Source organism: Vipera berus, assembly GCF_964194415.1.
Source record: "Vipera berus genome assembly, chromosome: 5".
NCBI classification, from domain to species: Eukaryota; Metazoa; Chordata; class Lepidosauria; order Squamata; family Viperidae; genus Vipera; species Vipera berus.
In genome coordinates, this window is record NC_138207.1 from 45806209 (window position 1) to 45829295 (window position 23087).

A 23087-nucleotide genomic window follows, 5' to 3' on the forward strand; every position below is an offset into this window, starting at 1 on the left:
CACTTCCTGGCAGGAGATGGAACAAAGGAATGGTGGCAGAGGAGAAGGCTGGGACGTGAAGGGTTAGGCAGTGACCATTACGCAAGCCTGATGTTGCTAATGGGCGTTTGCTACTCCACCTCTTACAATCACCTGACCTGCTGGCAGGATAGTCAGCAAAGCATGTCCGATTCCATATGTCTGGAAACTGCTATAGGTCTAGGTCAGGGGTAGGCAACCTCGGCTCAGGAATTCTGGGAGTTGAAGTCCATGAGTCATAAAAGAGCCAAGGTTGCCTACCCCTGGTCTAGGTGGAAGATTACTACTGTACTTTAAAACCAAAGTAGCTAAGCACCACTTAACACTGTCCCATACATAGGCTGATGATGAAATGAAGGCAATTTGATGAGCGTAGTGCAGAATAAAGTGGTACGGTTCATGGTTAAGATGCAAATGAAGAGAGCTGAGCTGTGTAGCCAAATGAGTCCCAAGTGAAGTCTAGCAGTAGGGTGAAGGAAACCTGAGGATGTCAGTGCAATCTTTAGCAAGAAAAGATCTCACAAGAAAACGCCTCCCGTCTCCAAAGAACCCAGGAAGGATTGAGCATGCTAAGCACATTGATTTGTGCTTTAGATTGTAAGCGGCCCTGAGTCTTCGGAGAAGGGCGGGATATAAATGGGATTTAAAAAAAAACCCTAGAACACACTATGGTGGAAGGAGATGGAGTAATAAATAAGGAGGGAGAGGGAAAAAAGTGTCTTGTATGGAAGGGGACATAACTGGCATTCTGAGCGATGTAACGTTTTGATCTTGGTCTTCCCCCTGAAATAATGTAAATGTGCTGCGGTTAAAGGTTATTGAGCATAAAGCTATGGGATATATTCTGCATTGGCATCCACAGGTAAACAATTGTTTTAAAAACCAGGGGGAAAAGCCCTTTGTGGATATTTTCATTAACACTGCAAAACAAGAATATTCTTCCAACCACTTAGAAGGAAGGGTGGGGACCGATAACACAGAAGCATGTGAAAGATGTCCAGGCGAGCCGAGTGGAAGATGTAATTATACCAATAGATATCAGAAGTTAATTATTTCTTTAAACGCTTGACTGGAAGCCCTCTTAATCTCAGCTGCCTGCAATGTTGGCAATGGCTGTGATTATCCAGCTTTGGGGGTGGGGTGTGCGTGTGATCTGCACTGCCGAGAAACAGGAGCGAGCTATGCTCCAGTTCTGCCTGAATCAGGTCGTGTTCTGCCTGGTTGCAAGCAAAGGCTCTCAAGATTTTGATTTGATGTTAATATGTGCATTGTACATCACCTTTTCTGCCACTTAGTTAAGTTCACCCTAAAGGGCTTTCTCTGTCCCTTGAAAACAGCCTTCCTTCAGGGTGTTGTACGTACTAGCTGGAAAATCTAGAAGCTGAGTAGGCCCGTGGGGGAAAGAGAAGGGTCCCAGGTCAAGGAAAAGCCCCCGTGGGTGGGTACCTAAAACGCTTTTGAGAATACACTTTCCTGGTCATGTCACACTTCCAGAGCGCGAAAGGTTTTAGGAGGTCGCCTGTCTTGGAAAGAGACTCCTTAATCATCCATTCCCTTAATTAATTACTATGCATTGCTGGAAGGGGCGAAAGAAGTTTCTGACATGCTCTGCATCAGGCACCAAACTGATTTGCCTCGAGCTGGGAAGCAGCTCTGCTTTGGATTGTGTTACAAATAGCTTTCGTCCTGTTTCGCCGGGAAGCACGGCGACACGGAAAGATTTAAGCGACGACTCTCCCCTCTATACCTCTGGCTTGTGCATTCGGGACGGTTTCCGGACACTCCCCCCTCCCTCCTCTCCCCCGCCTTCCCGAAAGGCTGGTAGGACCTCCCCTGTTCCTTCGCCCGAAAGTGCGATCCGAAATGCAAAGTTGAGTACGTGTGAAATGGCAAGCAGGCACTATCGCCGCCTGGGCCCGACCGGCATTCGCTGGATTTGGGGGGGCTGCAGGGCAAACCAATCGCGGCCTGCAGCCTCTTTGAAGCGGGAGTACGATGCTGTCGTGATCGGGGCAGGTGAGCGTCAGAGGAATGGAGCCCATTTAACACATGCGGGAGCAAAGGAGGCTCCCCATGGCCAGATATGGAAATGGTCCACTGCCTTGGTAGAATTGCCTTGACTCGGAGTCAATGTCTACAGTATTTTGGCGTCAAGAGGCTTCCTTGAGGTGGAAAGATGAAGCGCTGAAGTTTTAAATTAGAAACTGGGGGCCGTGCAGTCCTGTTGCCCTTTAAAAAGTAAAGCTTCCTGGGGGCCTCCTTGACTCCTGCAGTTATCTTGACAACAGAATGGACTTAGTTTGCCAAGGATGTTTTTCTGCTTCCCAGGTATTTTTCTAATAGTCTCCCATCCAAGTGCTGCTGTTTGCCAACATTGCATATTTTATCTGGAGTTCTGTACTGCTCTTTAGGTATAGCATCTTAGCAACCTTGGCTGATCTCAATTAAGCAGAGTCACTTTTGGTCATTTAAAAGGTCAGGACTGGACTGAAATGTCAGAAAGCCACCTCATTATAGTTGCTAAGAAAAATCTTTGAAAGGATTAATGCAATCAAGCATTAATTTGGAGACTTACTCTAATTCTGTGCCAAACATATACAGGGATCAGCAATCCCATGTTGAGTTTGATCTGGTCTGCCTTGCTGTTTTTTTTGTCGGACTTGTTAAGATCATGCGTCTGACTTATTCGAGCACGACTTTATACGCTCTCAGGGGGGCCCCCCCATCCTGGGAGCGACCCGCCTTACTTTTTACACCTTCTCTTGATGAAGGGCCCGAGTGTTGGGACCCTGAGAGATGGCTGGGCATGGGTAGGGGCCTCCGATATAAGCCAAATAGGAGGCCCCTGGTTAGTTTTTTGGTTAAATTTTTTAGGAGGTTAGGGAGGGGGGTGGGAACTTCTTTTGGTTGTTCGGATATGGGGGGCAGTCCAGCAACCATTGTTCAGGCCAGGGCCGGGATTGATCGCGGAGGGGAGGAGCGGAGGTCGGTCGCCCCCGGGGCTCCAGGGCAAGTCGTGGGAATGCCTATTCCCACGACGTTAGGGAATGGCAGCAGGTGCAGGAACAGAGGGCCGTATCGACTCCAGGGAAGGCCTCTCCGCTACTTGCAAGCGGTGAGGCGTTCCGACCCTCTTGTTCTACCCCGAGGTCCCGGGAGTGAGGATGTGCAGCCTCCTGAGCTCCGGCTGGTGTACCTGAATGCCAGGTCTGTCGTTAATAAAGCTCCTCTCGTCCGTGACTTGGTCGAGGGTGAGCAGGCGGACCTGGCTTGCATCACGGAGACTTGGTTGGGCCCAGAGGGCGGTATTCCTCTGGCTGATCTCTGCCCACCTGGTTTCCGGGTGCTACACCGGCCTCGGGCTCAGGGTAGGGGTGGGGGAGTGGCTGTTGTTATGAGGGAGACCTTAGCTCCGCGGGAGGCCACCGTTCCGCAGATAGTCGGTTGTGAGTCTCTCTTCTTGAGATGCGGCCCTGGTGCGCAGTTGGGCTTGCTGCTGGTGTACCTTTCGCCTAGTCACGCAGCAGCAGCCCTGCCTGAGCTTCTCGATGTCCTCTCTGGGTTGGTGGTTGAGTTCCCGAAACTTATAGTTTTGGGGGACTTCAATCTACCATCTCTGGGAGGATCATCTGAGTTGGCTCGGGAGTTCATGGCTTCCATGACGGCCATGGACCTGACGCAAGTAATTTCAGGACCGACTCATGAGGGAGGCCACACCCTTGACCTAGTTTTCTTATCTGGGCGGTGGTTAGATGATCTTGGTGGGGGCTCCCCAATTATTATGCCCCTGTCATGGACCGATCATCATCTCCTGCGGCTGGTCTTCCGTTTTGCCACCCCCCGCCGTGGGTGTGTGGAACCAGTTAGATGGTACCGCCCCAGACGCTTAATGGATTCCGCGAGATTCCAGGCAGCGCTGGGGTCCCCACCTGCCTCCCCCACTCACAGCTCGGCAGATGCCTTAGTGGAAGCTTGGGAAAGGGCAGCCACTGAGGCTCTTGACTGAGTTGTACCCTTGCGGCCCCTGACCCGATGCAGATCCCGTCGAGCTCCATGGTTCTCCGCGGAGCTCCGGGAGATGAAGCGCCGGAGACGGGGCCTAGAGAGCGGTTGGAGGTCCAGCCGATCCGAATCCGACCGATTGTGACTAAGAACCCATATTAGGTCTTATCTCGCTGCGATAAGGGTGGCGAGGTCTAATCACTTCGCTACCCTTATCGCGTCCGCAGATAATCGCCCGGCCGCTCTGTTTAGGGTGACTCGCTCCCTCCTTAATCAGGAGGTGAGGGAGGAACCCTTGCAGGGTCGTGCCGAGGAGTTTAACAATTATCTGTCGGACAAAATCACTCGGATTCGGACCGGTCTGGACTCCGACTGGGCAGAGTCTGGCGATCAGGACGCGGGTGGTCTTGTCGATATCACTTGGGAGGAGTTTGATTCTGTGACTCCGGAGGAAGTGGACAGGATTATGGGGAGACTGAGCTCCACCACATGTTTATTGGACCCGTGCCCTTCCTGGCTGACTTATGCAGCCCGGGAGAGGACACGCAGCTGGTTCCAGGCAGTTATATCAGCTTCTTTGAGTGAGGGTAGCTTCCCTGCCGTCTTGAAAGAGGCGGTGGTGAGGCCCCTCCTCAAGAAGCCTGCCTTGGACCCAGCTGTATTGAACAACTTTCGTCCGGTCTCCAACCTTCGCTTTCTTGCGAAGGTTGTTGAGAGTGTGGTGGCGCACCAGCTCCCTTTGGTCCTGGATGAAGCGGATTATCTAGACCCGTACCAATCGGGTTTCAGGCCCGGGCACAGCACGGAGACGGCATTGGTCGCGCTGGTGAATGATCTCTGGAGGGCTCGGGACAGGGGTCATTCCTCTGTTCTAGTCCTATTGGACCTCTCAGCGGCTTTCGATACCATCGACCATGGTATCCTGCTGCGGCGTCTCAGGGGATTGGGAGTGGGAGGCACGGTTTTACAGTGGTTCTCCTCCTATCTCCAGGGACGCTCGCAGTCGGTGTTGACAGGAGGGCAGAGGTCGACCGCGAGGTCTCTCGTTTGTGGAGTTCCTCAGGGGTCGGTCCTCTCGCCTCTCCTGTTCAACATCTATATGAAACCGCTGGGTGAGATCATTCGTGGCTTTGGAGTTGGGTATCATCAGTACGCTGATGATACCCAGCTTTTTCTTTCTACCCCAAACCACCCCAGTGATGCCCTCAACGTGATGTCCCGTTGCCTGGAGGCGGTTCGGGTCTGGATGGGGAGGAACAGACTTCAACTCAACCCCGACAAGACCGAGTGGCTTTGCATACCTTCATCCCGGGTCTATTCGGATATTCCATCTCTTTCTATGGGGGGTGAATTATTACCCCCCGTAGATAGGGCTCGCAACTTGGGAGTCCTCCTAGATTCGCGGCTTACCTTGGAAGATCACATGGTGGCCGTGACTAGGGGGGCTTTCGCCCAGGTTCGCCTGGTGCGCCAGTTGCGGCCCTATCTAAGCCGGGATGATTTATGCACGGTCACTCACGCGCTCGTGACCTCTCGTCTAGACTACTGCAACGCCCTCTACATGGGGCTTCCCTTGAGGACCACCCGGAGGCTCCAACTGGTACAGAATGCAGCCGCGAGAGTTGTGTTGGGAGTTTCCCGATACTCCCACGTGACACCTCTGCTCCGTGAGCTGCATTGGTTGCCAGTTGTCTTCCGGGTGAGATTCAAGGTGCTAGTAATGGCGTTCAAAGCCCTCCATGGCATGGGGCCGGAGTACCTCAGGGAACATCTGCTGCCGGCATCAAGCTCCCTGCGCCCTGTGCGTTCCCACAGAGAGGGCCTCCTCAGGGTGCCACCGGTCAGAGAATGCCGTCTGGTGGCCCCCAGGGGGAGATCCTTCTCTGTGGGCGCCCCGGAGCTATGGAACCAGTTACCGGTTGAGCTCCGGACGGCGCCCGATCTGCGCTCCTTTCGCCGCGATCTGAAAACATACTTGTTCGAGCAAGCCGGCCTGGCCTGAGGGGGGATTGGTGGGGTTTTTTATCATTTTTATTGGGGTTTTTATTATGTATCAATTGTATTTTAATCGGGCATGCATTTAATTATTTTTTAATTTTTGTAAATTTCTGTGTTTTATTCTTGCCCTGTACACCGCCCTGAGTCCTTCGGGAGAAGGGCGGTATAGAAATGATAATAAATTAAATTAAATTAAAATTAAATCTCTGATCAGTTAGATCAGTGTTTCTCCAGCATGCTGGCTGGGGAATTCTGGGAGTAAAATCTACCTGTCTTAAAATTGCCAAGGTTGAGAAATACTGGTTTCGATACTACAGAATTATAATTCCCAGCATCTTCATCACTGACCATGCTGGCTGGGGGTGGCTAGGCATGGCAATCCACTTGCATTGCAGTCCCACTGCTGATTTTAAATTTTTGTATCACCTGTTCTTAATTGTATTATAAGTTATATTTTAACTTTTCAAATGAAAGTTTTCCCTTGAGGACCCTTTCAGGGTTGAGAGGGGTGACAAAAATGCTGGTATCAATAAAATATTTGCACCTATGTAAGAAGAAGCATATGATAAGTAGCTTTTTCATTCTGGGATATCTCTTTACAGGACACAATGGACTAGTGGCTGTAAGTATGGAGGGTACTGAGAAGAGGTAGCCGCTTACATTTGACAATTTCTAGAACAGGTCCCAGGTGCTTAATTTGTACTTGGGGAGAGAATCTGTTCTTTGCTGGGGATACAGTATTTGGTCTTACAATTATGAGTTTCTGCAGCAAGGATTCTTGGAAAGCAGCAGGTGGGACTATTCAGGACCAAGTTAACACTCACTGCATCCCCAGGCTGCTTATCTGCAAAAGGGAGGGTTGAAAACAGTAGTGCTGGAGAGAAGATACATTGTGGGAGGCGCTGCAGTCACTGAAGAAATCATACCAGGTAAGAGTTAAACTGACCCAATACTTTCCTTTCCCAAACATATAAACTTCTGTTCCTTGGTTCACCTGATTTCCACTATTCTGCAGGCTTTCACTTCTCCAGAGCCTCTTACCTGCTCAGTCTGCTGAGACCCCAGATTTACACTGACCTGGAGTTGAAGGTATGGATTGTGCTTTGGGTAGCCTTAGGAAATGCTTGGTATTGTTTGATAGCTTTTTTCCAAATTGTGCTTTTTTCCCCTGAAAGCTGTTATATACTGATACCAGATCTACCATTGACTGGAGACCTTCATTTGGTGGAATCCCAGGAGATGTGCCTTCTCTGCTGTAGCACCTGCCTTATGGAACATTCTTGTTCCCCCTGAATTTAGATTAGCTCCATCCCTTTTGACATTTATTTATTTGTAAAATTTATTGGCCTCCTGTCTTGCCTCAAGGTAATTCTGGGAGGTTTACAATCATAAAGGAAAACTATAAACTAAAAAGAATAAAAAAGTTAATACAAAAAGCCAAACAGGGAGGCAGGAGCAGTATGGGGGGGAGGTAGGTTCTGTTAATCTATCAAGGATCTCCACTGTGATGCCCCCCCCCAATTGGAGCTGCAAGCTAACTAGCAGAGCCAGGTCTTTAGGCTCTTATGGAAGGTCAGGAGGGTTGGAGCTGACCTCACTGGGGGGGGACAATATTCCAGAGGGCTGATGCAATGGCAGAGAAGGCCCTTCTCCTGGATCCTGCCAGCCTGAATACTTGGGCTGACAGGACCTGCAGCATGCCTCCTCTGCTAGCACAGGTGAGGCAAGCCAATCCCAGTGGGATAAGATGGTCATTCCGGAGGTTTTGACTAGGTTACCAGGCCTAGGGTTCCCAGGCAATTGGAGACTTGCCTCAGATGGCTCCATTGTTTTCCTCTTCCCTCTCTTGTTTGTATTTTTTACTTTTATGATACTTTTATGATATTTGTTAATAAGGTTTTTTGGACATTTTTGTTATTTATTTTATCTGATTGTTGTTTGCTGCTCAGAGTTGCCTTTTGTGAAATGGGTGTGTGTGTGTAATATATAGTATATATGATACATAAATTTGATTAAAATTCCAATAATCAAAGAGGCAAATTCCTGAAATCAGAAACCAACAGATAATAGGTTTAAAAAGGGAGCCTGGTTGAGGAGTTTACCTGGAATTAAGTCCCACTATACTTAATGGAGTTTACTCCATATATAAACATATTTAAGACTGCAGCCTAAATTAGCTGGTGGCCCTTTGTACAGTTGTTAGTGGTGTAAAGAAATCATTCTTCTACTGTATGCTAGGAAAGGGTCATTCTACGACCATTGTGTAGCATATGTTTTGGCATAGCCACCCATATGTCTGAGCACTGTACACAAATCTCCCTACTGCATGTGTGTGATAATTCTGTCTTGCAGAAACATGGCTTAAAAGTGCTGCTGCGTGACCCCTATTCCTTCACTCCAATCCTGGAGAAAAGTCAGAGCAGGAAGGTTCCTCGCTCGCTGTTGCTGGGGAGCAGCATGGCTGAGACACAGAGACAGATTTCCCAGTTCTCACTAAAGGATGCCCAGGTATTTGGGGAGGGCTGATCCTGGAGGCAGAGGGGTAAGGAGTGTAGAACATGTCACAGTCATATGATGCAAAAAAAAAACCATTTGTGAGTGCTTGGGCTTGCTCTAGAAATGACTCTAAACTGCGTAGTTTCTCTTCCTTTACCTTTGCAGGCTTTTCCCAAGTATGAGGCCTTCATGAACCGCTTGGTGACAGCCATTGATCCTCTACTTGATATCTGTCCAATGGATGTAGCTGCACTCACCCAGGGCTCCTTGCATCAGCGATTCAGGGCCTTGGCAGGGTTGAAAGCCCTGTTCTGTGCAGGTGAGAGACAGGTGGCCCAGGTCCTGCCATTTGTGATATGTACCCAGATTTCTCTTCAGTGGTTGTTGTGTTGGATTACGTAGATGATTAGAATCACACCCAGTCCTATACACTTTATACTTGAATTAACAGTCTCTCCTCTTAGCTTGTTGTAAGTAAGAAGGAGTAACGGGGATCCCAAGGCCAAATATAAAGCCTAGATTTTTGCAGCCCTTAAAGAATTTCTGTTCATGTTCACTAAAGCGTGGCACCCAGTTTCCAACAATTTTGAGAAGGAAACACATGAATACTAGCATTGGCCTTAAAATAAAACCTAGCCTTTCCCACATGTGTAACCTTATCTAACCCCAAAACCAAAAGGTTACTTGTTTCTATCTTGGAACAACAAAACCACCATATAGCTCTTGGAAACTACATTGGCTGGTGAATTGAGGGCTTCACTCATTTGCACACTTAATTTATACTCATATGTGTGTGCACTAATGCCCAAAGAATAGACCTGCAAGAATGAAGACTGTGCTAGATTAGTTAAGATTACTTTGCATCTTCCTTAAATTAGACTATTGAAACCAACATTTCCAAGAGAATTGGCACTAACATAATAACCTCTGGAGGACTTTGTGAAGGCTTTTTGTGGAAGGTGTGCTAACCAAGAAATGTAAACCTGTAAGTGCTTAAGCAGCATCCAGGGCATATAAGCTGTTTATGAGCAGCAGTGGAAGATGAGCAAACAGAGAGAGAGGGGAAAGGAGCTTTCCTGGTGTGATCTTTTATTGGGGATCTTCTGAAGCTGTAAGTCTCTGGGTGGGATGGTTAACTAGAGTAGTTTCCTTTTTGTTCTATATTTGAAAGGCATGAATCACATTTTCTATAGCTGTCCATTTCATAAAAGCAACTCTGGTGGGGTGAACAATAACTTTATTTTCTTCTTTCCCAGGATTTGCTTTGGGAAAACAACTTCCAGAGTATTATGAGGTTCTCACAGCTCCCATTTCCAAGGTGAATGGCATTGGCCAACCTGATCAGGAAGCTTCCAGTGAAATGGGGAGGGGGGTTGTTTGCACAACTTTTTAACTGTATAACTGCTATCTCCATAATTCATTAGATGCTCAGTAATGAATTTTGGATAACTTTAATTTGAACTGTAAGAGGGCACTGGGATTAGCCCAGCACCTGTCGGTCACAGGAATGTATAGATTCCTTCAGGGGTTCCGTACAAGACTTGTTTCTGAGTCTCTTCTTGCAGATTTTGGATTTCTGGTTTGAATCAGAACCCTTAAAAGCAACATTGGCCACCGATGCAGTGATTGGTGCCATGGCTGGTCCACACACACCAGGCAGTGGGTAATAATATTGTTCTTAATACTTATTGCCATCCTCCAACTTAACCTTTGCCTCCTATCTTCACATACCATTTCTCATCATTTCATATTCATTCCTAGCCTTTATATCTTGTTGGCAATCAATAGCAATCTATGTACCAGCACTGCTGGACACAAGGAAAAATAGCTAATAAGTTATACCAAGCATCATAACATTTTATCTCTATAATACTCTACATTTTTCTAAGCCCTTGGAGACTGAAACTGTTATAATGCACACAATTACTGTAATGCATACGGTTATAAAGACTAAGTTGCATTTGAGGCAGAAGACTTGCATTGAAAAAGGTATCCGTAAAGTCTGAGACAAGCTGCTGGCCAACATCTACATTAAAAATACAATTGCAGCCTTCATAATACTGCTTGGCAGTCCCTAATTTTGGGTTTTTCTCCTAGGTATGTTCTGCTGCACCATGTCATGGGAGGAGTAGAGGGGCGTAAAGGTGCCTGGGGTTATGTGTCTGGTGGCATGGGGGCACTTTCTGGGGCCTTGGCTCGTGCTGCAACTACATTTGGAGCTGAGATCTTTACTGACAAGGTGAGTAGATTTATCAAATCTTGATCCGAGTGTCAAAAACTCCTCCTGGAAAGTAGACAGTGACAAAGGACAATGGAACAAGAGGTAGCAAATGCACACGGGGTTCTGTTTGAACCACAGGACAAGACACAGATACTCAAACTTTGGTTTCTTTATGGAGGGGACAGCCTGAAGTCAGGATCCCTTCTACCACCAGTTAAGTGGGCAGTTTTTACTAATCACGTGAGAACCCATATTTATTTGCTGATTACAATTTTTTTTTTACTCCTCAGGCAGTTTCCCAGATTCTCCTGAGTTCTGATAAGAAGGTTCAAGGAGTTTGCCTCCAGGATGGAACTGAAGTGAAGAGTCGCTTGGTACTGTCCAATGCATCTCCACGTCACACCTTTTTGGAGTTGACTCCACAAGTATGTTTAGCTTTCCGACAAAACAGGGAAGAAGGCCTCAGGAAGATTTGTTAGAAAACCATCACCATTATCCTTATTTTTTTCCTTCTCTTAAAAAACCAGGTGCCTAGAACTTGGATTTATTTGTGTTCTAGTTGGCAGCTCTTTCAACAAGGACCCATAAGGCTGGGAGTATAATTTGTCTAGAAGACAATGGATTCTCAGGCAAATAAGATTGTTGAGAGTTCCTTCGATCCATATAAGAGAAAGACTGATAAATACTGTTTGGAAAGAGGAAGGTTTTCCAGAAGAAAAGGGGGGGGGGAGAGGTCTAAGTCATGTGCTCCCAGTATAGCTTTCTCTATCTTCCTGTTCCATAACTGCCTTGGTGGAGCAGTGGGCTAATGCCTCCTTAAGTAACACCAGCTGCCTGCAATTAGTGCAGGTTCGCATCCCACCAGGCTCAAGGTTGACTCAGCCTTCCATCCTTCCGAGGTAGGTAAAATGAGGACCCAGATTGTTGGGGGCAATTAAGCTGACTTTGTAATAATGCCGCTTAGGGTGTGTGTGAAAGCCCTAACAAGCAGGCATATACATAGAATGAAGGCTACTGCTAAGCTTGTAAGCCGCCCTGAGTCTTCGGGGAAGGGCGGGATATAAATGGAATTAAAATAAAATAAAATAAAAATAAATAAATAATTCCTACCTAATGCCTGGCATATCTAAAGAGTGCCAAAGGAATCTTAAGAAAGTGAAATTTAAGAAACATTGTTCTGGTTCTATTGTTGTGTATTGATAGTTTTTTTAAAAAAAAACTGGATTGATTTCATATTAAATATCAATCTTCCAATTGTATTGTATTGTACTGACTAGGGGCATCATATTCTCTGGCATAATGTCCTTATTCTCTGTCAATGAATTGTCCAACCTGAGGTATGGGCACTTAACCATAAATAATACAAAGAATGAGACAAATGAGTTTGGTCAGTTAAACTCCAAACTAGTTTCCATTTTGCTTCAAAACCAAGCATCTGTGTTTCTTCTTTCTAGGAGCATCTGCCCTTGGAATTTATACAGAGAATCTCACAGTTCGACACACGCTCTCCAGTGACCAAGATCAATGGTGAGAACTGTAAGGCAGTGAATAGGTGAGAAGCTTCCATGTAAAGGTTCTTAGTGGTACAATAATTTCCATGGTCCTGTGCATAACAGGCAGAGCTGCCTTCCTATCTGTAACTGGGTAAATTTAATAGGACCAACTGAAACATTACAGAACCGATAACAAATTTTGGTCTGTTCTTCAGATTGGATAATACTAAAGACCTGGGATGAAGAATAAAAAAAAGCAAATATATAAAAAAAGATGCCCCCGCCTCCCAATGTTTTGTATTGTTCAATCATTCAAAGAGTTTTGGGGAACCTTCTCTTTCCTTCCTTCTCATAGCAGCCTGTTGATTTATTTTTTCTGAATTATATTTTGTTCTTCCAACTCAATTGCCCAGATAATTGGAAATCTATTTTTATTTGCCTCCCCCAGCAAATTTAGGAGGCTGGTAATTTAAAGAAAATGCTGACAAAGTGGGAACCAATGGCTCTCAGGCTAGACAGGACACTTTTGTAAACACTGAACAGCTGCCCCAATCTCAAAGCGGAGAAGGAAGCAGCAAAATTTTTGTAGACTTGAAAAGGTAGGAGCAAAAGGCTTTGAGTTTAAACCCTAATATAGAAATTATGTAGGGTTTGATTTCTGTTGCATTGGGTAGGTATTCTGCAAAGTATGGCTTCCGTTTTATCTGCAATAAATGATTTATTTTTCTATATTCTGTTGTGAACTTCTGTTGTGAGCAAATTCCTGAATGTTGTGTTAAAATATCTGGAGAACTAAAATTTATCCTACTGCCTTGCATTATTTATGACATCAACTTTTACTGCCCATATCCTCAGTGGCTGTGGATCGGTTGCCCAATTTTCTGGCAGTCTCAAACACCACCAGCAACAACCCCTTGCCTCACCATCAATGCTCCATCCATCTCAACTGTGAAAACACCTGTGCCTTGCACCAGGCCTTTGAAGATGCTTGCAACGGGAGGCCTTCTAGAAGGTATGATCAGCAATTCTGAGTGGCTTCAATAGAGTTGGAGATGGAGCATCCACCCAAAAAAAAAGCCCTGGATATTTCCAGTAATGTTAAGATTCCAGGTCCTATAATTCCCAACTAACATGGCAAAGACTGGTAATTGAGAGTTGTATAAACTGAGGTCTTCTTAGCTTTGGGGAGACAACTTTATAAGCTACCTTTTCTTACCCTGTCGAGTAACGATAACAGCTACAGAAGAGAATGAAGTCAGCCCAGTTCTGATATATGAGATTCTTACCTAATGCATATTTAAAAGTTTTCTGGTTGGACCTGTTCCCAGCTACCCTTTTAAGTAGCCTTCCTAGTACTCAATCTGGCAGTGCCTTTCAGTTAAACATCCAATTTTCCTACACTTGAGAGCACAGACTTAAATTGTTAACACAAATTTCATTTCTCCAGAGTTCCTACTCTAAAGCCCTTGCCATGATCTGATCTTAGTCTAATGAGTGAAGGCTCATTTTGTAGCAAAACAAACAGATATTGTCAAGATTCTTTTCTGGTATAATTATATGACTGTGAACGTCCTACATAAGCATGCATCTACACAGTTTCATTAGCTATTTTAGACACTGCAACATTTGTCAGGCTTTTGTTCCTGTTTGAATGTAGTGCAGAAATTCTAATTTAGATGCACATTCTGCATTGCTGGTTTGATCTTCTAGTGCCATCTCTTTGCAACAACAAAGAGTTTGCTGGTGTTTTCTGTTTTCCCCATCTCTCAGTATTATCATTTATTCAACAGTTTTAAGTGCACAATACCATTTAAAATCCGGAATAATAATTCACCTTGGCACTCAATCTGTTTTGTGAAGAAAGGAAATTAATAGCCCAATTATATACTTGTTTACTCACTAGAATTAAGTTCATGGAATTACTGAGGCCTACTCCCAAACAAATTGTATGTGGAATTACATTAAGTTATAATATACTTTTTAAATCCCATAATAAATAAAATGGGAATTTTAGGCCTTATGCTGGGAATCATATACTCCAAATAAGATATCTGTTATCTATAAAAAAACCCTGCCTTTTTCAAATTTGTATTTTCTTGGTTTTATGAGAATAGCAAAAGGGACCCAGGATCAATAAAATGACCAATCTTGACCAATATTTTCTGTTTAATCTGCCATCTGACCAATTTCCTTCTGATTTCCCCTTCTATTGGTCAGAAGAGCTGAATTTGCTACTAGCATTTGCTAGGAATGGGTGATTTCCCCCCCCCTATATTGCTGAATTTCAATTCCCAGCAACCCCAACTAGTTTAAAGATGATGCTAGAAGTTGACATTCTGCAAGAACTGGAGTGCTACTTCTTGTTCACCTCTGGATTTATGTATATTGTTTTCAGTGAGGTTTGCAAAGTCAGTACATACTATGAAATAAGTAAGACTTTGTCCAGATATGTTATCCTTCAGCAGACTTTAGCTCTTCTCAAAAGATTTGTTTTAAGGTTTGGGCTATCTTCTTGGCTTGGGGCCAAGTTCCTCATTTAGTTCCCTTCTGTTACAAGCTGCTGGCAGGATTGTATTACGGCCAAACTGAAGCATGATCTTAGCAGCCACAGAAAGAGAACTATCAGCCAGCGACTCTGGGGATAAGAGTTGCAGGTTTTTTATTTTTTATTTTTTTATTTTATTTTAGTTTTCTATACCGCCCTATTCCCGAAGGACTCAGAGCGGTTTACAGGGCAGCATATATATAAAAAGATAATATAAAATTAAAATGAATTAAATTAATTAAAGCCCAACAATTAAAACAATATTAAAAAGCTAAAACCCCTTCAGTCCAGGCCTGATAGATCGAAAAGCCAGGTTTTCAGGTCCTGGCGAAATGTACTTCTTTCTTGTTGTTTAGGCCCATGATTGAGATGTGCATTCCATCGGTCTTGGATCCGACCTTGGCTCCCTCAGGCTGCCATGTGATTTCACTTTTTACCCAATACACCCCCTATTTGCTTGCTGAAGAAAAACAGTGGGACCCCCGTGACCGTGAGGACTATGCCAATCGAGGTACCTAAACCCTGGCAGGGAGTAATCTTGGTATAAAGGATAAATCTTGCATTTACCTAAGGAGTTATCTTCCATTTGCGAGAATATCCCCTCCCCCCTTTGTATTCATGCAAACCTTATCACTATATCCTTGACAAAATGTTAATTCCCTTGCTCTTTTAGAAGGATATATTGCTCTTAGTTGCAGTTTCAGTACGCAGAGATAACCTCTGAGAACAGCCGTGTGCATTTCCATGATGAACAAGGGAAGTTCTTGGAATGAACAGAAGCCTAGCAGCAACTGAAGGATGATTTAAATTACAGAGCATCCGTAGCTTTATGTTCTTGAAGGTTTGCATTCCAACCTGGTTGGGGGGCCACCTAGATAAATGATGTTTGATTTGCCTTGAACCAAGTATTTTCATTCTATTTGGCCAATGACAAGACTGCCTTATGCTATATCAGACCATGAATCCAACTGTTTAAGTGTCTTCAACAGTAACTGGGAGGAGATTCCAAGATTAAAGGTAGAGGTTCTCCAGTTCAACCTGGACATATCAGAGATGAATTTTGGGGAGTTCTGTTCTACTCCTGATTTACGGTCTCTATCAGATGTCTTTTCTTTCTGTAGTATTTGACAGTGTTGAAGCCTACGCACCTGGGTTCAAGGCATCCATCATTGGTGTAGATGTTTTAACACCTCCAGACATTGAGAAGATCTTTGGTCTACCTGGTGGGGTATGTATTTACTGAGAATCACTCCCTATCAATTTAGGAGACTATATATCTTAATTTTCACAGCAGCCTTGCCTAAAATCCATCCACCCTCTGAAGGCTCCTTTGACAAATAAGGAAATTTTTTGATCCTTTCCTGCCTTTGACTGTAAAATGGTCTTGGAAATCTATCCTATCTGCTATTCTTAGAATTTTGAGTGCCACAGGATAGCTATTCCCTGTCTTTATGCTGGGAAATGGACAAGGAGCCCTCTCTCTTCAGCAATATCTCATTTGACACTGCCTCTGGCTTTCAGAATATATTCCATGGAGCTATGTCTTTGGATCAGTTATATTTTGCCCGACCGGTGCCAGCTTACTCCAGTTACCAGTCTCCAATCCAAGGCCTATACCTCTGTGGAAGTGGTGCTCATCCGGGTATGTCTGGGAGGGGTAGTGTGAGTAGTATATGCAAGACTGCAATAAAAAAAGACATAAAATGTGTTTGCTCATAGTGTCATTATGGGAAGCTGCATTTCTACAATATAATCCTAGAAGAGGCTGCTAGTTGGGTTGAATGAGTTGGGGGTCATTTGTTCGGGCCTGCCTGTCAATCACAAATATTTCTGAGAGTACTGCCATTTTACTGTTGTAGTCAAACCTCTTTCTTCCTTCAATGCCTCAATTTACTTCCCAGGAGGAGGTGTAATGGGAGCAGTGGGACGCAATGCTGCTAGAGTAGCCTTGGAGGACTTCAAGAATCTGTGAACCAGTAGGACGATTTATTGCATTGGCTCAAAAGGAGAGAAATCTGGCATTCTCCAGTCCAAGCCTTTGAAATGAACTCTCTTATCTGGCATTTGGAAGCCTGTTCTACTAGCATCTTCTCATATTTTTTCATCACAAATTACTCAATATACCACTGTGATACATTTATCCTGGAGTAGCATGATCACTAAACAAGTAATAGCCACTGCTGTTTCATGTAGGATACAAAGCATGCTATGAACACAGTAGCTGAGCTTTTCTGGAGATCTATTTTGACCTTATAACCAACTAACGTACTTCTCATATTGTATTATTTAATCTGGATTTTGTCCCTCTGTCTTGTTCCACAACTTATTCCTCTTCTTTGGACCATTGAAGGGATGCACACTGCTCTTTTTTCTATAGTTAGAGGAACATTCAGAGTCATGAGTGAAGGAAACCCCTTGGGCTAGCTTTCTCTCCAGCTGAATAATCCAACTGTACTGAGGTTCGTTAGTTCAGATTGTCTTGGACTGCTCTTTAGCAATTTCTTTTGTTCCAAAACTCCCAGGTGTACTATTTATCTTGCTTTTTGCTTCTTGACCTGTGAAAATACAGCCATTCTGAAACGCTGCTCCTGAGAACCAGCTTATAACTTAGATGATGAGTCAAGCTTTCCAGAAGATCAGAACCAAGGCCAGGTTGTTACAGTATCACCTCAGCAGAGGGTTAAGGAGAGTCTACTGCCATGCATGTCATCTAACCTTGTGCTCCCCATCCAAAGCCAGATATGCCTGACTGAGCCAGAGTCCAAAAGAGTCATATTTCTCACTAGCAAAAAGCAGCTGCTTGCAAACACCTCTCTGCAATCTGACTGCAAATCCAGGCAGGAAGTGGCCAGAAGCCAGCTGCCCTTGCTGATTCGGCCTCGGTTGGATTTTCTGCACCAGCTAATCTCAGTCACAAAGCATCGGGGCTAGAACACTTGGCTGCTATCCATTCCATTCCATTGAACTCCGTGCGAATAAATCAGTTTAAATCTAATACTCCACCTCAGCTTACACATAGATTGCAAGCAAAATGTGTTGACACAATAAGGAATGTCAGTAACTTCCCTCCCTGTATATGATGAATGCGTTTTATATGAAGAACTGATTATAAAATCATTCCCTACTAGAAAATACCCAGAGATTAATAAAATGTTTGAAAAACACCTTCCTTTCCCCAATCGTCTTTTGTAATACTGTAATATTTCTCTTGTTTTATGGGAGCACATCAATCACTGGCTGCTGGATTCAAAGCGAGCGCAGACAATGCTGGTTATGGTGTTTGTAGATGGGGCTGCCAGTGGCCTCATGTTACTCTTTCTCAACTGCAGTTTATGAGCAACAGCCATTCATTTTGATGTGGCTTCCTTAGGAACTGGCACAAACATCAACTGAAGTAAATGCAAGTTGTATGCAGCAATAGCTGGTAGATTTTTCCACGAAGGAAATTATCAAAGTCTGACAAGATTGTTATATAAAGCCACATAATTTCTGAGACATCATATGAAATGATGAAGCATATTACATAAAATAAATAGAGCCTTCTACTTCCCAAACATTGTCAACCCCAAATATCCTGTCTCAGTTGTAATGCAACCCATACAACTATTCCCTATGTATTACCACTGCTGGTTCACATTGGGAGGGAATATTTTCTTGTTAAGGTCCCCCCCCCCCCCCCGCAATGCTGTGCATTGCAGTAGCTGCAGTTACAGGAATTAGTGCGGGAACAATTAGCTTTTCTTGTAAATGTTCATTTATATGAACATTGTAAAGGGCCCTGCTTTTATATCACATCCCATAGGAATCATCTCGTGTGGTATCTAGTCAAGAATGGATGCTTTAGCAGAGGAACCTTTCAGAGCTGAATTGAACCCAGAACAAATAGCACAGTGAAAAGAATCAAAAACTGGCCTTCACTTTTCTGCTAAGACGTGATTAGTTTAATCACAGTTAATTGAATAAACTAAAAGTGGATAGAGTCACACAACTTATATGGCACAGCTTCTAAGGTCATGCTTCACACAGGTTACTATATTTCATCATAATCCAAGAGACCACAAAGTCTGTGCAACTCCTTTCTTGGCTAGACCAAAGATGGCCACAAGAGGGAAGCATTGCTACTTAAATTTAGGGGGTTTAAAAGAGCAAGTACAGAGTAGCCCTATTCTAATACAGTTCCATAGCCTTACTAATGCAGCTGTATTTCTCATTTGTTGGTGTTATGTTTACTTTTTGCACAGCTATTTTGGTATTACTGGTAGAATCTGGCAGTGCTGTGTCCACAGCATCTAGCTTGCAACAAGGTGTCTAATAATGATGGACATATAGGATCTGGCCTAGCCTGAAGCTAAAACATGGGTCATCTGCCATTGCCACTTGTCCATAAACAGAACATGCTAACAATGGAAACATTTATAATGGATAATAATAGTTGGTGCTGATGTCCTAAGTTAAAGGCAAAATCCAGTTTTCAGTACAATTCCCAGAAAAGATGTGTTTACACAGATTGCTAAGCCATAAGTTGACTAATGATGGTTTAGTAATTACATAACTGGTTAGTTCAGAGTATGACAAACCCTGAGTCATGATTTATAAAGCATAGCAATGTTCAAGTTCATTCTCTAAATATATTTTCCTTTTGCCTTCAGTGTCAGCCCATGAAGATGAAAATCTTAATATCCTAAGGAAATATACACTAGGTTGAATTGTCACTCTCCACCTCTTCTGGCTGTAACTCTCCAGGGTTTCTGGCATCTTTTTCGTTGTCTTTGACTTGAGCCCTTACAGATGCCAAGAGCTGAATCCAGAACTTCCACATTAACTTTATTTTTCAGCCATGATCTCTCTGTTCTTGCCGTAAACACTAGCATAAGAGAGGACTAGAACAGGCCTGGGCAAGTCAGTTTCATCAAGACATGGAGACAGACCTACGTGATTTATTAAGGTGTTTCATTTTGCCCTACCTGCCATCAGCATCCCAGGAGAGGGAGAGATGATGTAATCACATAAACCATGGAACTTTCTATTTGCATCAAGCATCCTGAGGCAAATACATGTCATATTTGTATCCCTGTGTTGCTATTTTGATGTCATGGTTTGTTGTTAAACTGCATTTGCAGAAGCTTCTTAGCTGACTACCGGAAAGGCTGAAAAAGGCAGCCACAGCAATGCAAAGAGCACACTGCAGGAATTTTGCCTCCCTTTAGAAGCAAAAAGGCCATGCTGTTTTCTGCAGAAGCTGCTTAAGAAGACAGCTGACAGCAGCAATTATTTCCCTGTGCCTTCCTTTCCAAATCAGACTGGCTGATGGAACTCGCTGCTGTGTTTGTACAACATGCTTAGCCAGGTCAGTTAAAGCTTTAAATAACTGCATTTGCACATCATGTAAAAGCTGGCAAATTTTAACATTGGTGAGGTTTCCTTGTGGCTTAACATGCTGTGTAAATCCAGCCATTTGGGGTACTTTATATATTGTGCCAACGTATAAAATGAATTAACCAATTTAAGTGAGTTTCATGAGTGCAGCCAGAGTTCCTTGGTCATCTCACTCAGCAGATTGAAAACAAAAGGTTCTTCCTGGTTTTTCATCCCCTTGTGTATTTCTTGAGACTTCTTATTTGCACATGCCATTTAGAAGGGGGGGCACAGTGTCTTTCGCCAGGGGCAATGAATAAAAATTAAAAGCAGTATTAGTTTGTTTACACACCAGAGATTATCCATATTGTATCTGCCAGGTTTCTTCCAATCTCAAGAGACTGTCCTGGCATTCTGCTTCAGGTTGAAGGGGTTCTCATGTGTTTGACCTCCTCTGATTGCAGTGATGATGGCAGAGAAGAGTCATAGGTTTGCACATAAATGTTTAACATTATCCAGAAATGCTTCATAGAAAGATGGATATGAATACAGATGGCTTCTTATGCAGCATTTCCGGTTGACAAATAAAAAGCAGGGGCGCAAAGGGTTAGAAGTTTTCTTACCCTCAGCTTCTGTCAGGAAGGAAATTGTTACTCTGGAGATAAGAACTGGATCAGATTGAGCCACAGTCTATGACAAAAAGGCGGGTGAACCTGCAGCCTCGACACTTACGAAAAGTGCTTGAAAACTACAATATTACTCTGGGATAATGCGTGGTTTCTAATGGAAGAGAACACTTTCCAAGCTACCCCTCTCTGCCAATCAAACAGCAGCCCAGCCTGCTGCCAGAAAGGATGCAAAAGAAGGCAGATTAGCAATAGCACTTAGATTTATATACCGCTTTACAGTGCTTTAGCCCTCTCTAAGCGGTTTCCAGAGTCAGCAGATTAGAGGAATATACGCAGGAATTAATCTATAATAAGGAAAAAAGGGAGAGAATGTAGTTTTTTTATGATCATAATTTAGCAAGCAGGATCACTCCTTAAAAATAAATGCAGTAAGTCCGTAACTAATAAATGAAAGTCCTCCTTTATGCAGCACAATAAAAGTGTGGAATTCACTGTAATCAGATGTGGTAATGGCTGCCAATATATATTGTGTTCAAGGGAGACTGGCCACATTTCTGGAGGATTAGGCTACTAATCACGGGCAGCACACTTTTAAACATGCTTTCTCAAATTTATGGCTCAGAAATTCTGGGAGTTGAAGTCCACACGTCTTGGAAGCTGACACTTTTTGAGAAACGCTGCGTTAAAGAGCACCTTTGGAGACAGCAGTGAAAGAGAGCTAGGGCTGGGTCCTGTGTGAGAGGCAACGTAGGATATGAGCCCCTTCTCGGCTTCTGGCCCTGGGGCTCTTTCCCGCCCCTCAGCCTCTGCCCATTTTCCCTTCGTCGACTGGAAGGACGGGCGCAAGCGGCCCACCCTCGCCCCCTCACTTTTCCTCGTTGAAACAAGGGGCTCCTACCCTGTGGCTCGGCCTCGAAGCCATTTCCGCCGTGTGACGCTTCGCCCCATCGCTGGAACTCCCACCAGCCCCGAAATAAAAGCTTCCCTGGAGCGAGGGGGCTGCACCTGAGACAGCTATATAAATATTGACGGGCTGAGAATAGCTCCCGCCTGAGCTGTTTTTAGCGCCGCCTGAACTGCTCCCCTGGCTAAACCGCAGGATGCATCCCGAGCCGAGGGCCTGACACGTGCTCGCCCCGGGCTTGGCGCTCGGAAGGCGGAGGAGGGCCTGTTCCTCCCGGCATTGCCACGTCGGCCGGGCGAATGGCCCTGGGTCCAGGCGATCGCGTTAAGGGGCGGCCTCCCGCCCCCGCAGGCCGCCGCGGGGCAGAAGAGGCCGCGGGGCTGTCGGGGGATCGCGCAGAAGGCCGGAGAGAGGCCAGAAATCGGTGCCGGAGGAAAGCAAGAGCAACTTCGCCCTTGTCAGCGGCTCCCCGCCTTCCTGGAAGGACAAATCCAGCTTTAATCTCTGGCTCGACGTTTCCGATCGGAGGACCGTCCCGGAGCAGTCGTTTTTCTCCTTCAAAGCCTGAGAGATCTCGCCATGCACGGCAAAATTGAGCCAGTGAAAGACAGACGGCAAATCTCATTAAGCAGGAGGATCTCTTGATCCTCCCAGTAGATCTTCCGTGCAAGCCTCTGAGCTTGTTTGGAGGTTCTAACTGGGGAGCGCAGCCAAATCAATCCTGGCGATCGGTGGGGTGACCAGTGTGCCCAGTCAGGTCGTCCTTCTGCAGAACATTTGACGAAGAGAGACGGGGAGGAAAGAGGCTCGTTTATACCCTGCCTGAAAAATTAAGTGGACTAAGTCAGTGGGGGTGACAGAACTCCATAGGTTACTTAGACCCCCCAAGATATTTCCTTTGCATGTGCATTGGTGCAGGCATGTCTGCTCTTTATGAACGGGATCAAAGTCGCAAACCTGGCTTGTTTTGGGGCGTGGGGAGGAAGCAAGATTTACTTTTCTTTGTAATGCTTTGCCATTCCTCTTGGCAAAGACATTTGGCCCTTGTTTTCTACCTGTTAATGCTAGATTAGTGCTAGATCACTATTTCTAAGAAATGAGAGAGAAGGTTGATAGGGATTGATTATTTATGTGATTAATGCCTTGCCGTTCTATCCTTAGGGTACTTGTAACAATAAAAAGTAAAACGAAGGAAAAGAGTTAAAATCATTATTCAGAGAGTATCTGGGAGGGAAGGGAAGCGGTTGAAAAGGAGCGTCTTGATTATGGAAGATCTGAAGACCTTGCTCGAAAGCAGAAAGGGGAAGGGTCTCAACATAACTCCTAGGGAATGCTTGGGCATAGCAATGTGTGGCACAATGAGCTTGTAAGTGGCTCCCCCATATTCTCAACTAGGACGCCTGAGAGAAAGCAGAATGTTACCTTA

General features: G+C 44.8%; 1 protein-coding gene across 1 annotated transcript; it reads left to right on the plus strand.

Annotated features, from left to right (window-relative positions):
* Positions 1 to 1586: 1586 nt before the first annotated feature.
* On the plus strand, positions 1587 to 17908 carry PYROXD2 (pyridine nucleotide-disulphide oxidoreductase domain 2; the record flags this gene model as incomplete). The annotated part of the gene is made up of 16 exons (XM_081328559.1): positions 1587 to 2034; positions 6621 to 6640; positions 6854 to 6947; positions 7034 to 7107; positions 8371 to 8526; positions 8680 to 8833; positions 9771 to 9832; positions 10080 to 10177; positions 10612 to 10753; positions 11026 to 11160; positions 12190 to 12262; positions 13084 to 13240; positions 15130 to 15284; positions 15895 to 16001; positions 16295 to 16415; positions 16675 to 17908. 16 exons carry the CDS (start codon positions 1587 to 1589, stop codon positions 16743 to 16745), a joined length of 2067 nt encoding a protein of 688 aa, XP_081184685.1. The 3' UTR covers positions 16746 to 17908.
* Between the last annotated feature and the right edge of the window lie 5179 nt (positions 17909 to 23087).